Source organism: Atta colombica, unplaced genomic scaffold (genome assembly GCF_001594045.1).
Source record: "Atta colombica isolate Treedump-2 unplaced genomic scaffold, Acol1.0 scaffold205, whole genome shotgun sequence".
Classification (NCBI taxonomy): Eukaryota; Metazoa; Arthropoda; class Insecta; order Hymenoptera; family Formicidae; genus Atta; species Atta colombica.
The window spans coordinates 2,670,931-2,684,076 of record NW_017259300.1 but is presented as its reverse complement, the minus strand read 5'-3'; the positions used below and the strand labels follow the sequence as shown (position 1 = coordinate 2,684,076).

Sequence of the window (13,146 nt, the reverse complement as noted above, 5' to 3'; positions counted from 1 at the left end):
AATAAACGTTGATTTATCGGCGTGGAAATCGAGCGCCGGGTGATTTGCGGCCGTGGGCAACAAACAGGCACTTGGGACTCCATGAGTACGATCCTGTGCCCTGTAGGGCCTCGCTAGGGCCTCGTCGCGCGCGATACTTGGTGGGGAACCACCGTAAGCGCGCGGCGGCAGGTCTACGTGATCCTATATAAGAGGATGCGACTGAGAGCTTACATTCTCACACCCGTTAGCTGACTCTTACTGGGATTATCCTAGGCGAGCGAAAAAGAAAAACCGTGATCGAGGGGCCCCGATCCGCTAGCCACGATCGAGCGACGGTTTACCGGCGGCCTCATCCAATCGAAAACGATCATGATATTCGTGAGTGAATCCTTTCTTAAATTTCTTTTGAGTAATTTAACTCTTCTATCAATGTATGATTTTTTAACCCTTTTCACCATACACTGAATATTGAAAAAAAAACTGATAATAGCTATCAAATGTTAAATAAATTTCAATCAAATGTTTAGTTAATATAACAAAAAACATTTTTATTTTTTTAAATATTTAATAAATATTATCAAATATAATAATGTAATCAATTAATGTTTGATAATTATTATTAAATGTTTAGAAAAATAAAATTATTTTTTTATTTATATTAACCGAATATTTAATTGAAATTATTTTACTCAATATTTAATAACCAGACTCTTTTTTCAATGTTTTATAAGATTCTCAGTAAAAATATAAAAGTGAAAAAAATTTGTGCAAAACTGTTCTTTATTGTTTAAAGGTAGAATTTTTGAGACTTCACGAAATTCACACAAAAATAAAAAAGTTTTTATCGTTTAAAATTCGACATGTATTCATGCATTAACAAAAAAGTTAGATTGCACACTGAATTTTTATGCTCGCCAAATAATTAAACGTGCATTGAGAAAAAAATATAGTTAATTTTAATAAATATTTATAGTTTAATACTGCCAACTGAACATTTACTTACAGTAAGTAAATATTTGTTCAATAAAAAAAATGATTGTTAAATCAAATTTCTTTTATTAAAAACATTTCTTTTATCAAATAAATTTATCTTTATATTTAATAAATATTTAGTTGGCAGTATTCAACTAAATATTTATTAAAATTGACTATATTTTTTTTTTCAGTGTGATCAATGATTAAGTATAATTCATATTTAGCTTTGTATCCAGGATAATTTTACTTACATCTCCTTTGACCAACTTGTAATTAATCCCAAGACAATTTGAAGTATCTTGCTCCCGTGAGCGTCTCTAATTTAATTCTGCTTTCGTGATAGAAGAATAAACTTTTCTCGTTTTATATCGCGACAAAGAACTGAGATGAAATGAAAGTTTTATACAATTCAATTTACTATGTATCCAGCATGAACTGCAAAAATCTTCCAAGGAAAAACGGACGCCTGATACATTTTATGTATCAATTTTATAATTAACTGAGTATATTTTGAAGCAGAATTCACATTAATATGACAATAATTGCTTCCGTAGTATCATTTCAACGCGAGCATTGGCTAACTCGCTATTTTCCGGTAATAACTATTGATTTAACAGAAACCGCAATACACAATTGTGGTTGCTCACTGGCGGTCGAAGTCCTGGATATGTCGCAATTGGAGGAATATGGCTTTGTTTCGCGGAAAAACATCATAACAAATGCAATTCGATTATTCGGGGAAGCCGTGTATCGAGATGAACTTCCGCGATCGATGAGTTATATGCTTATCGAGAAAAGGTGAAGGGGTAGTCTTCTCCCGTAACTGTCACAACTAATGTTATCGCATGTATCTCCCTATATAATAGCAATATCTTGTGTAGAAAATTATACCTGTATAATGACAGTTATATGCTGTCTACAGCATAGCTGTTGCAACTGATGTACTGTTTCATTAATAGGTTAATAAGCTGTTCGGTGACGAGACGCATCTCATTTTGCAGAATGGAAGCTCTTAAGATAAATTGTTGCTTAGCATGAACTAACTTCTTAATAAATAGAATTTCTGTTTGGAATATTATAACCTTAACAAACTAATGTTGCATGTTACAGTTTTAATTCGAGCAATAGATTTTTTATATTTTTCTATCACACAATATAATTTGATAATTTCTATCACAATATAATTGTAAATTAAATTACTCGGTACTTTAAATTAATGAAAATTAGTACATTTTTATTTACAATAAATATTGAGATAATCACCATAGGAGGATTTTATTAATAATCATGTTTCACGATGTATACCATGGTGTGCCGATAATCGATATAAACATTTACTAAGTCTTCACTAATGACAATTTTTTGCAGATTTATCATATTTTTGATTGCATGCTTAGCGTTAATACGCCGATAATAATTTAATGATGTTATAGATAATGAAATAATTGTCATATTCTTCTGCAGACAATTTTGTGCAGCTTCGTCATCGGACGATCCATCGCTTCGCCGCTCGCTAATGTTTGGCTAAGTCCGATACCAGCCCTTTCGCCGTTAAGACAGTACCACATACAAGATGGATCGGGATCTTATCAATATTCTTTCACGGGGCCACATCACGCCAAAGCGGAAACTACCTTAAATGGCGTCACGCAGGGTGGTGAGTTTTTTAAAATTTACAAATTTACACACTTTGGCATTTTAATAAAAGAGTTCTTTATCGAGACCAATCTCAAAGCTGAGATGCTCTACGTTAATGTAAAAAACAAACTAATGAAAAGAGGCTCGTACAAATCAATCCATAAAAAATATATAAAAATATATAAAAAAAAAAATATAAAAAAAATATATAAAAAAAATATATAAAAAAAGCCAATCAGAGCCAAAACTAACTGTTTGGGTGCACATAAATATGTCTTTATCTCGTGTGAACAATAAACGTTTTAATTCTTCTTTTTGTTCTTATCTATATGAAATCTAATTCTAAATTACATAAATAAGTCTATTCAAAAATTAAAGTTATGATTTTGGTTATGATTTTGTTATTGTTACTTACATGAGAATAAAGACATTTGTGTCTTTTTATTTACACTCGAACAACTGGTTCTGATTGGCTTTCTTTTTATATATATTTTAAACATAAAACGAAATTTATTCTCAATGGATGACAAAGCTTGTCACGATTCGTGATCTGATGCGCGTGCGGCAAGTGCATAAATGGAATGCATTCTTTTGCGAAGTGTGTTACAAGAGGTGTATTACCGGCCTACGTTCGCGAGTGACTCTTTCGCTAACGCTCATCAGCATGACGTAAGAAAGACGCCCATACGCCGCATGTTCCCTGCGAATTTCTTCGGATGACAATGTGCAGTTGCGAGTTAAGATCGCTTCTCTCTCGATTGCAATGTGATGACTCACGATATGTGGATGCATAATGTAACGCGCGCGAAATTGTGTGAATATCTACGTAATCACTGAAACAAGATTTACATAATTAATGCTATTTTACTAAAGCAATAATCACAATAATTATGGCAAATAACATATATAATAACAGTAGATCGTAAAAGATTAAATCGTAAATAGATTCTTAAATGAACAAACGTTTTCCAGATGTAATAGTATTTATCGTCGATGAGTATCATTTCTATTTGTGCCTTTAGGATATTCCTACATTGACGCAAATGGAGTTTTGCAAACGGTCTCGTATACGGCGGATGATAAGAATGGATTTAGAGTCAGCGCGAGCAATCTGCCGCAACCACCAAGGGATGAATTGCAAACTATACAGGACACACCAGAAGTGGCCGCGGCGAAGAAAAATCATCTTGAAGAATTGCAGAAGTCGCATCAGACCAATTGGCAAGATCAGAATCTTCTGTCGTACAAAATTCTACCATCGTACTTCAGCTTCGCCCAAATCCAGCCGGACGACAACAGCAAAGCCGAGCTGAATTCGAAAACGCGAGAAATAGAGGTGTGTATGATGCGCCAACATCTCAATCGAAGTTTGCTCGAATATAAAAGGAACTTGACAGTAAAAAGGAAAAATCTACGTACTTTTATACGAATTTATAGCACTGCAATCGCTGTGGAATTTTTTGTTTAATAAAAGAATTTCGATAAAAATATAAAATTTATTATTACAAATAAAATAAATAAAAAATAACATAAAAACATAAAGCAATATAACAACAAAGTAAAATAAATAATAAAAAATATATGTATACAGTTTTTCTCTATATTATTTTATAACAACACAAAAATTCTATTGATCGCTAAAAATGTAAATTGTGATTAATCCATTAAGGCTCATATTTAATATAGCGTTTAATACGTGATAACGCCAAAGTAAATACGTGATTCATAGCATAAGCGAAAAAAAATTACTCGTATTTTTTCGTTTTTTCGTTCGCAAAATTGATTGTTTAAACGATAATTGTTTAAACAAATTGTTTAAAAATGTCCATTTTTTTTAATCTAAAAGTGCTATTCGATTCTATGTTTGAAAACAAGAAACTTTTATTTTTGATATTTTTTCGAGCTGGTGCTTTGTTTATGCAAAAAAATTGTTGTAAATGGTTTACATGTGCAGTCGGCTTCCCATGCTCTGGTATTGCATATTGTTTTTTGATTTTCTGGTTTTGACTCGTTTTTCCTCTCATTTTGAGCTTCTGTCTACTTCTCTTACCTCTCACTAAACTCGAGGTGATTTTTAAGATTCACTTAAAAAAGCACCCCGAGTTCAGTGAGAGACGAGGGACATAAGCCACCTTAAAATGTTTATAATAATTTTTCGAAAAAATACCAAGAATAAAAGTTCCTTGTTTTCAAACGTAGAATCAAATGGCACTTTTAGTTTTTAAATAATTTGTTTAAACAATTATCGTTTCAATCAATTTTGCAAAACGAAAAAATACGAATTATTTTTTTTTTCATTTATGCTATGAATCACGTATTCAGGCGTTATCACGGTTGTATTAGCATGAACTTTAATGGATTAATAAAATGTAACATATTGTATAAAGTAATTAAAACTAATATTATAAAATGATATTTAGAATAATATTCCAATTCATGTTCCAAATAAATTCATATCTATTTAATATTAAAATAAATAAATTTTAGTAAATAGTTCTTTTCATATTCTATGTCCATATTTCTTTTATTCGATTCTTCTTTTTTAGGTTATCAACAATCCATTCTTGTTGTCAAGATCAGAGGCAGAGAGAATCAATGTTCCCAAGCCAGATCCGAGTCTCTCGAAGGTATCGCCCACTTCTTCGGGGCCCACCACCATTGCTTCGTCATTACCTATTACGACATCATTAAGGGAGAACACGCTTCTCAAGGATGATGAACGAACATCTAATCAGAACGCTTTACATCTGGGAAAGCTGCTGCCGCTCTCCAACATCCAGAAACGGGTAGCCTTGCCTGCACCTTATGTATTTCCAGTGCCTTACAAATTCCTTCACAGCTCGCTGCATCACACCCAGGACTCTCTGGGCCAATACGATTACAGTTATACCGGGGACTCGAGCGCCAAAACCGAATCCAGGTCGCTTGACGGTACCACTAGGGGAGCTTATAGTTACATCGATCCCAATGGAATTCTTCAGCAGGTGCATTACATCGCCGATCACAATGGATTCAGAGTCATGGCAACTAATCTACCCGAAGCGAAGTGATAATCATGTCGGCACCGTAGAAAATGTCCCATGGGGCGTAAGAGTTCATCGTCGAAGCGCGATGTATCAAATATTATAATACCGCATACAATTTTCTTTCTTGAATTTCCAATTAGTCAGCGGATCTCAATCTCATAGAAGAATAAAGAATAAAATATATTGTTGAATTTTTTAAAGCTTTTTAAAAAGAAACAGCATATATTTTTTGTAAATTTTGTAAATTATTAAAAAATTCACTTCAATTAAGAGGTAAAAGGATGAAAAAAATAAAATAAATTCATATATATTTGTGTATTTAATAAAAACAATCAAAAGTCGTTAAATAATAGCTTTTGATTGCTTTTGTTGATAAATACTCGCGATATAAAAGAAACAAAACGAAGATTTTTCAAATGTATCGTCTCGCATAATAAGTATCGGTGTCGGGAATTTGAGGAAACATTACACGAATGCTTCTCGAGTTTGTTCAATGATTGTTCTCGCGGAAGTGTGAAAGAACGGACTTGATTCGTATTCGAGTATCTTCTTATTTTTTTTTGTAATAGTAAGCTTACTTTGCGCGATCTCAATCGCGACTAAGTAAATTATTTTTTGTTTCGTGAATATTTTTCTTTTATTATTTTTAGTATGATTGAAAGGCATTAATGATGTCATGTTTTCAAGATTGTTAGTAGATTGCATTGATTACGTAAATACAAAAGAAAAATGCAGTTTACTATTATCTTTACATTCTCCTGACTCTTCTTTATTCGCTCTCGATCATTTCTGTATAAAATGAATAAACCAAATAAATAATTGCAATAGATTTATTTATACTTGTAACTTAATGTGTGCTTATTTATAACTTAATATTTTTAAATATTTATACCTTGGTAATTATTCAGTTTACCTACCATACCTCAAAAATCAATAAAATTAAGTTTATTCGAGGCATTTTTGCATGAAACAAAAGAATCTAACAAAAAAAGTGTCACTCTGCCCTATGAACCGAGATATTAAGCATTAAAGTCGACGACTATTGAGGTTAGGAAATCTGTCACTGTCGCGAAATATTGCAAATTGTCGCGATGCAAAGTTATTTTTCACTCATTTTTTTTTTTTTTATGTGAGGTGGCCTTTTTCGCGTGGTTATAAAAGGTATAAAAAGTTATAAATTCATGTCGTTTCACGTTAAAAAAACCTAACCCTAACCTTACTCATTTTTTACTTTCCGCGTGGAAAGTTGTATATTCAAGAAGCAAAGTTCTACATAGATTTACAACTTACAACCTTCCATGCGAAATAAGGCCATCTCGCATCAAAAAATGAGTTGGGTTAGGGCTAAGTTTTTTTAATGCAAAATGACATAGATTTACAATCTTCTACGCGAGAGCCACGTAACCGCCCCGAACCAATAAGCACTAGTCTACACACTCCACTGTCTACATGATAGATTTTCTAACTTCACAACTACAATTATAGAAGTGTGCGTCCCCTTTGCAGAGGGAGGGGAGGAGGGGGTGAGAGTCGGGAAGGAGAGTCGCTTTACATGGAAAATCGAAATCCATATAGAAGTACAATTATAGTTCTTAAAAATAGTACAATTATAGTTCTTAAAAATAGACCTTATTTTCAGATTTCCTAATCTCAATAATTGTTAATTTTAACACTTAATCTCAGTTCGCAGGGTAGAGCGACGCATTTTTCTGCCAGATTCTTTCGTTTCATGCAAAAACGCGTCGAATAAGCCTAATTTCATTGATTTTTTTCATTGATTTCATTGAGATACGGTAACTAAACTGAATAATTACCTATGGTATATCTTAATTAAAAATATGAATTATTTTCTTATAAGAGAATTAAAAAGAAAATTAAATTTTATTTAAAAAATTAAATTTTAACTATACACAATTTTCAATAAATTCAATAAATTTCAATAAATGATTTATTTTTACGTTTTCTCTTTAATTGATCTCTCATTGTATCTTCGAATTTCAAATATCTTTTAATGAATTTTTTAAACATGTAAAAATTACGTTCATAAAGATATCTTTACATATAATAAATCAAATTATTGATAATGATATTATTATTATTATTATTATTATTATTAATATTATTATACGATTCAGTCATGTTCTGAGATGAATTATCGAAATATCAAGTGTCAGTATTTCTGTTCTCGCAAAATTAAATAATATATACTTGAATTTGAGAAACAACACTTCTTACGTATTTAGATTCAACTGAGCGCGTTATGAAAATAGAAGTGGACGCGTTGAAAAGCGACGTTTCGAACGTCGTCACCAAAGTAACAACAAACGCAGTGTAAATAGCTACAGATGAATTTATTCGTACACAATGCTGCTTGAGTCTGAGAGATGCAAAATGTCGAGGTGAAGATATAATACTGTAGATAATAGTATGTAGATTACTTCTGACTTGATATAAGACTCGACTCTGACCATGACGTAAGCGTTGGGGTTACAACTGAATCGCCGATATCGGTACGGGTGCTGATAAGAAAGTCTTACCGCAGAAGAACGCGTATTAGAATTAGTCGATCTGCGGTATTCGATGGATGACGTTTTCTTTTTAATACCGTTGAACTGTCGCATTGGCATGCACACGTGCGGAGTATCGATGGCGAGCACCGTTTGATTTTGCGCAGTGTTTTAAGTGGCTAAAGTGATCGCTCGATTCTCGTGCATGCACAATGATTTTAATTGCACAGAGTGACGAGAGATCGTCGTGTGAGCGACCGATTTCGAAATGCGCGCAATACATGGGCGTGCTTGTGGGTGAGTTTTGCGGGTGGGCGTTTAATCCTCTCGCGAACTCACATGATATTGAGATGCGACTGCATTTACACATGAATATTTAATAGATAATTGAAAAACGGAATCCAGCGTGAGAGCTTAGAGGACAGATAGATTTTAATGGTAAAAAACAGTGTAAATATACCTTCATTTATGTAGCCTCTGGGAGCTTCGTAGCGACTTTGGAAAAAAAATTTCAAAGCTATTACACGCGATTGCTGCATTAATTTTCGCGTCTCTTAATTTAATCGAAAGTTTGTTTCTCTAGTTAAAACTCTCTCGATAGACATCTCTTGACTGTAATTTAACTTTGCGTTCCCATCGCTGCGTACCTATGGGATATCTCTGAGCAGAAGATATCAAGAGTAGCGTGAAGAGAAAGAATTCTCAGAACAGAATGTTATCGAAGATAAAATATTTCGCGACACAGATCAAATAGAATATTTCTCAAGAGGAATTTTACAAGATGAATGTGTCTGACATTTACTTTCTGTTACCGCTTAGCGACACTCGCCGCATTCTCGATTGGCACATATTTATCATGGACGTCATCCGCCTTGCCACTTTATAACACGAACGATACGCTGTCTGTCAGCGATCAGGAAGGTTCCTGGATTTCTTCTTTGGTCCCTCTCGGTGCAATTCTAACTGTTATTCCGACGGGAATATTTGCGGATAAGATTGGTAGGAAGAAGACGATTTGGATAACGACCGTGCCTTTATTTCTTTGTTGGTATATTATCGGATTTGTGCAGAGTAAGATATGGTAAGATATGGTAAGAAGATTCCCAAATAGAATAATAAGTCAAAATGACATTAAATGAATCATAAATGATTAAAACTTTTAATAATCATTTTGGATTTATTTTGATGTTGTCAATAACTTGTGTTCTGTTTGGATTCATTGTAGATTATACGGTTTGACTTCAGCATTTCATTCAGTATTTCATTCTCGTAATAATAATAATGAAATTCTTGTCCCATATTTGGAATTATATTTGAAATTGTACATATTATATTGGAAAAGATTTAAAGAATGCCTCGTGTAAAATATTAACGTGCGCATTTTTTTCACTGACATGTAAACAGAAAATACCAAATATTATACCAAAATAAAAAATAATATATATCCAATTCTTATCTTCAATGAATCGTTAATTTATACAATGATTCAATTACTCTAGAAATCTAATGTTACTAGCCAATTTAAAGAGATGTTCTAATCTTTTCATATAATTTAAGGATTTAATCAAATACATATTGAGAATAAATAGTTAATATGTAGGCTTTTGTATTTTTTTAATTTTTGGATCGTGCAATTTTCTTTGAATAATTTTTTAAAGTAGCTCAAATTTCTATGAGAAGGAGGTTTTAAGTAATTTAATTGTAAAATATGTAAACAAAATATAAGAATTTTAATTACATAGATATAAAAGAATAGAGTTTAAGAATATTTTGGAATTAAAAAAATTAAGTTTCCATAATCATTTTCGTGCAAAATATGAAGTGTTCATGAATTATTCAAGTCTCTTTAAATATAATGTCACATATTTTTAAATATAACGTTGCCATATTTTTACGTTAATGAAAACATGGTAACGTTGTTTCCATCAAAATTATTAATTTCTAAATTGAATTAAAATAATTCCTATAAACGATTTTCTTCAATATTTTTCATATGAATATTTATTTTTATTACAAAAAGATTTTTTAATAATAAGTTACAATATTATTGCTGAAATTCTAATAATTATTTAATTTTTAGAAGATAGCAATGGCATTTTGCATGCTTTGTATTCTCGTGTTAAAAAATAAGAAAGGTCAGATGACTCTACTTTTTTAAGCTGGAAAATTATTCAATTACTTTCCTTAATACTGATCAATTTAATACTAAAAGATTTATCTTAAATATTAAATATTTAATTGTTGTTCAATACTTTTAGTACTTCAAATAAGTAATTAATTACTTCCAGTAATAAATTAGTCGATATTAGATTTCTATAAGAATGGCAGAGAAATTAATAAGTCTAAACAATTAATAAACGAAATCTTTCGTCGAACTCTGCTATCATGAACTTTTCCATTAATTGCATTGACTGCATTCCCAGTCAGCGATAGTGACTTTATCGTACGGTTCCATTGATTTTATATTTACATTACGTAATCAAGTTTTTCCGTCAAAAGGATTTTCTTGGCTCGGTTTGTTGCGGGGGCAGCATGCGGTGCAGCATCTGTCGTTGTTCCCATGTTCGCTTCTGAGATTGCCGAGCAGAACATTAGAGGCTTCCCTGGCATCATTTTTCAATTGCAGATTACTGCCGGAATTCTCTTCGCATATTCTACTGGTAAAGAAGCACTTTTCTAAATATAATATTGGATAATTTTATATGTGCCATGTTATTAATACTCAATCCAGCAACATTATGTAACACAATATACAATTCCGTGCTTTTTAACTGATACAAACGTACGTAACTAAAATATGTATTCGATTGTGTCATTCTTTTACGTTATTTTACGAAATTTTTACATTTTATTACCATTTATTTTCTTAGAAATGATACTCTGATAAGAGGTTTTAAGATTATATTCAAATATATTCGGATCGTAGGTTTACAAAACCTTTGTTCTTATTTCACTCTGGCAATGAAATAAAAAAGCTACGTTTCAGTTATAAGTTGACATTATGTGTTTCGTTGGAAAGCATCTAAAATCTACAATTAAAGTTAGAGGCACATTGATTAAAATGTATATTGTTTTCTGTGTGAATGTATATTCTATTATATCAATAATATATTGATTAGCAAAATTGATGTAAAATAATTAACATTAATAATAAAAAAACTTTATAAAAAATTATTTAGTTGGATATTTACAGGATTTTTTTCAGTTTTAATTTGCTGCAATATGCAAACATAGCTGTTAAATATGTAATATCAGTTATCTAATGACACAGAGAATTAAAGGAAGAATTGTTGTTAATTATATTAATCTAAAGTTAATTTACTTATAGCTCGGAATAAGTCATGATATTGTGTTAATTTTTAAGAAAATATAGCGAGTATTTTTTACTCCATTTTAAAGGAAGATGTCATTATAAAGAACTTAACTTTACTGTACATAGTTTGAAGGTGTTTGTGATGATAGATGAACTTGCGAGAATTCTAGTTGTTACACACGACTGTATAACTTTCCTGAAATGATAAGCGGTGACGTTTACAGCTTTTACTGATAGCTTGCATGTCATCGCGATACTTTGTTCCGTGGCGCCCGCTTTGCTTTTGATTTTCTTCCCATTCGTACCGGAATCACCAGCGTGGCTGGTTATGCAAGGTCAGAAGAACGAGGCAAATATTGTGCTAAAACACTTCAGGGGAATTCGTTATGGCACTGAAGCAGAATTGACCAGGCTCGAGCTTCAGACCTCAGAAATGCGAGAAATCGAACCAAATATTTCGGATTTGAAGAATTATCAAAGAGCGACCTGCATTATACTCGGTAAAAGATTTAGTTTAATCAGTAATTAGTTGCGAATTAAATCGATTACTTAATGTTTTTATTGCAATAGCTAATTATTCTATTAATTTTATCAACTTTATCTAATTTTGTTTAGATACGTTACACAAACATATATTATATTAGCTTTAATTCAATATTTAATGATTTCAGGTCTAATGTTTTTCCAACAACTCTCCGGTGTTAACATTCTGATATTCTACGCAAAAAAGATCTTCGACGATGCGGGCTCAATTCTGAATTCATCTACGTCATCAGTAATAATAGGTGTCGTACAAGTGATTGCTACCTATTTTTCAACTGTTTTGATTGAGCGCGTCGGTAGAAAGCTATTATTATTTATTAGTGCGTCAGTGATGGCAGTTTGTATGTTCACAATGTCAGGATATTTTCGTTTCCAGGTAACAAGATATTAATTAATATCAATATAAATTTTAATTACAAATTTGTAATTCTCTAAATATTTGATTAAAAATATTAATGATCATCAATAGTAATTTTTAATTGTATATCGATTTGTAATTTCATATTTCTACATTGAAATTTCTTAATTAGATTGATTTGCTCTTCTCTCGGTTATTTCAGAGCTCTCACGATCTCTCGAGCTTCTCTTGGATCCCTCTGCTCTCGTTCGCAGTATTCATCGTAATTTTCAGTATCGGCTTTGCTCCCGTACCATGGTTGATGGTCGGTGAGTTGTTCACAAACAATGTGAAGAGCGTGGCAAATACTGCCGTGATGTGTAACTGGACGTTGGCCTTTCTCGTGACAAAGTGCTTTCAGGACATAGTGAATCTCATGGGAATCTCCTCGTCATTCGCTATATTCGGCATGATAAGTTTAATCGGAACCATATTTGTTTCTGTGATGGTGCCAGAAACGAATGGCAGAAGTCTCGAGGAAATTCAAATCGAGTTGTATGGGACGCAAATTAGGATCCCGACGGAAGACCCAGAGCAGCGAGAAAAACATAACAAAACTTAATAAAATAATTACTGAATCAAAATGCTCAATTGTAGAAGTATGATTGTAACTCATTTGTATATCATGAATATTTTATAAGTCACCTGTAGTACGTAATTATATAATAACTTAACTTATTTCCAGACGTGATTTTAAAAGAGATCTAGAAAGGAATATTCACGGAGAGAGGAGGGGGGGGGTAGGTTGTGCTCCTGGTAATCATA

At 32.1% G+C, this 13,146-nt stretch overlaps 2 protein-coding genes across 3 annotated transcripts; both read left to right on the top strand.

The window, feature by feature from the left end:
- Positions 1-238: 238 nt before the first annotated feature.
- Positions 239-5,724, top strand: LOC108687340. The gene is made up of 4 exons (XM_018193046.1): positions 239-360; positions 2,422-2,614; positions 3,618-3,931; positions 5,142-5,724. Exons 1-4 carry the CDS (start codon positions 352-354, stop codon positions 5,643-5,645), a joined length of 1,020 nt encoding a protein of 339 aa, XP_018048535.1. The 5' UTR covers positions 239-351; the 3' UTR covers positions 5,646-5,724.
- Positions 5,725-8,174: 2,450 nt separating this feature from the next.
- LOC108687378 (facilitated trehalose transporter Tret1-like) lies at positions 8,175-12,974 on the top strand. 2 transcript variants are annotated; one of them, XM_018193103.1, is made up of 7 exons: positions 8,175-8,425; positions 8,948-9,209; positions 10,628-10,788; positions 11,666-11,941; positions 12,113-12,360; positions 12,545-12,650; positions 12,743-12,974. In XM_018193103.1, exons 1-7 carry the CDS (start codon positions 8,341-8,343, stop codon positions 12,892-12,894), a joined length of 1,290 nt encoding a protein of 429 aa, XP_018048592.1. In that variant the 5' UTR covers positions 8,175-8,340; the 3' UTR covers positions 12,895-12,974. The 2 variants fall into 2 exon arrangements, with proteins under 2 accessions (XP_018048592.1, XP_018048591.1); XM_018193102.1 differs by having other exon boundaries at positions 12,545-12,965.
- The last annotated feature ends 172 nt before the right edge of the window (positions 12,975-13,146 follow it).

Excerpts from the sequence above, each read along its gene's own strand:
- LOC108687340 (XM_018193046.1), top strand. Across the intron at positions 2,615-3,617 it reads AAATGGCGTCACGCAGGGTG|GATATTCCTACATTGACGCA; the intron begins GTGAGTTTTTTA and ends TTGTGCCTTTAG. Across the intron at positions 3,932-5,141 it reads CGAAAACGCGAGAAATAGAG|GTTATCAACAATCCATTCTT; the intron begins GTGTGTATGATG and ends CTTCTTTTTTAG.
- LOC108687378 (XM_018193102.1), top strand. The coding sequence starts at position 8,341 with ATGATTTTAATTGCACAGAGTGACGAGAGATCGTCGTGTGAGCGACCG. Across the intron at positions 10,789-11,665 it reads TCTCTTCGCATATTCTACTG|CTTTTACTGATAGCTTGCAT; the intron begins GTAAAGAAGCAC and ends TGACGTTTACAG. Across the intron at positions 12,361-12,544 it reads CAGGATATTTTCGTTTCCAG|AGCTCTCACGATCTCTCGAG; the intron begins GTAACAAGATAT and ends CGGTTATTTCAG.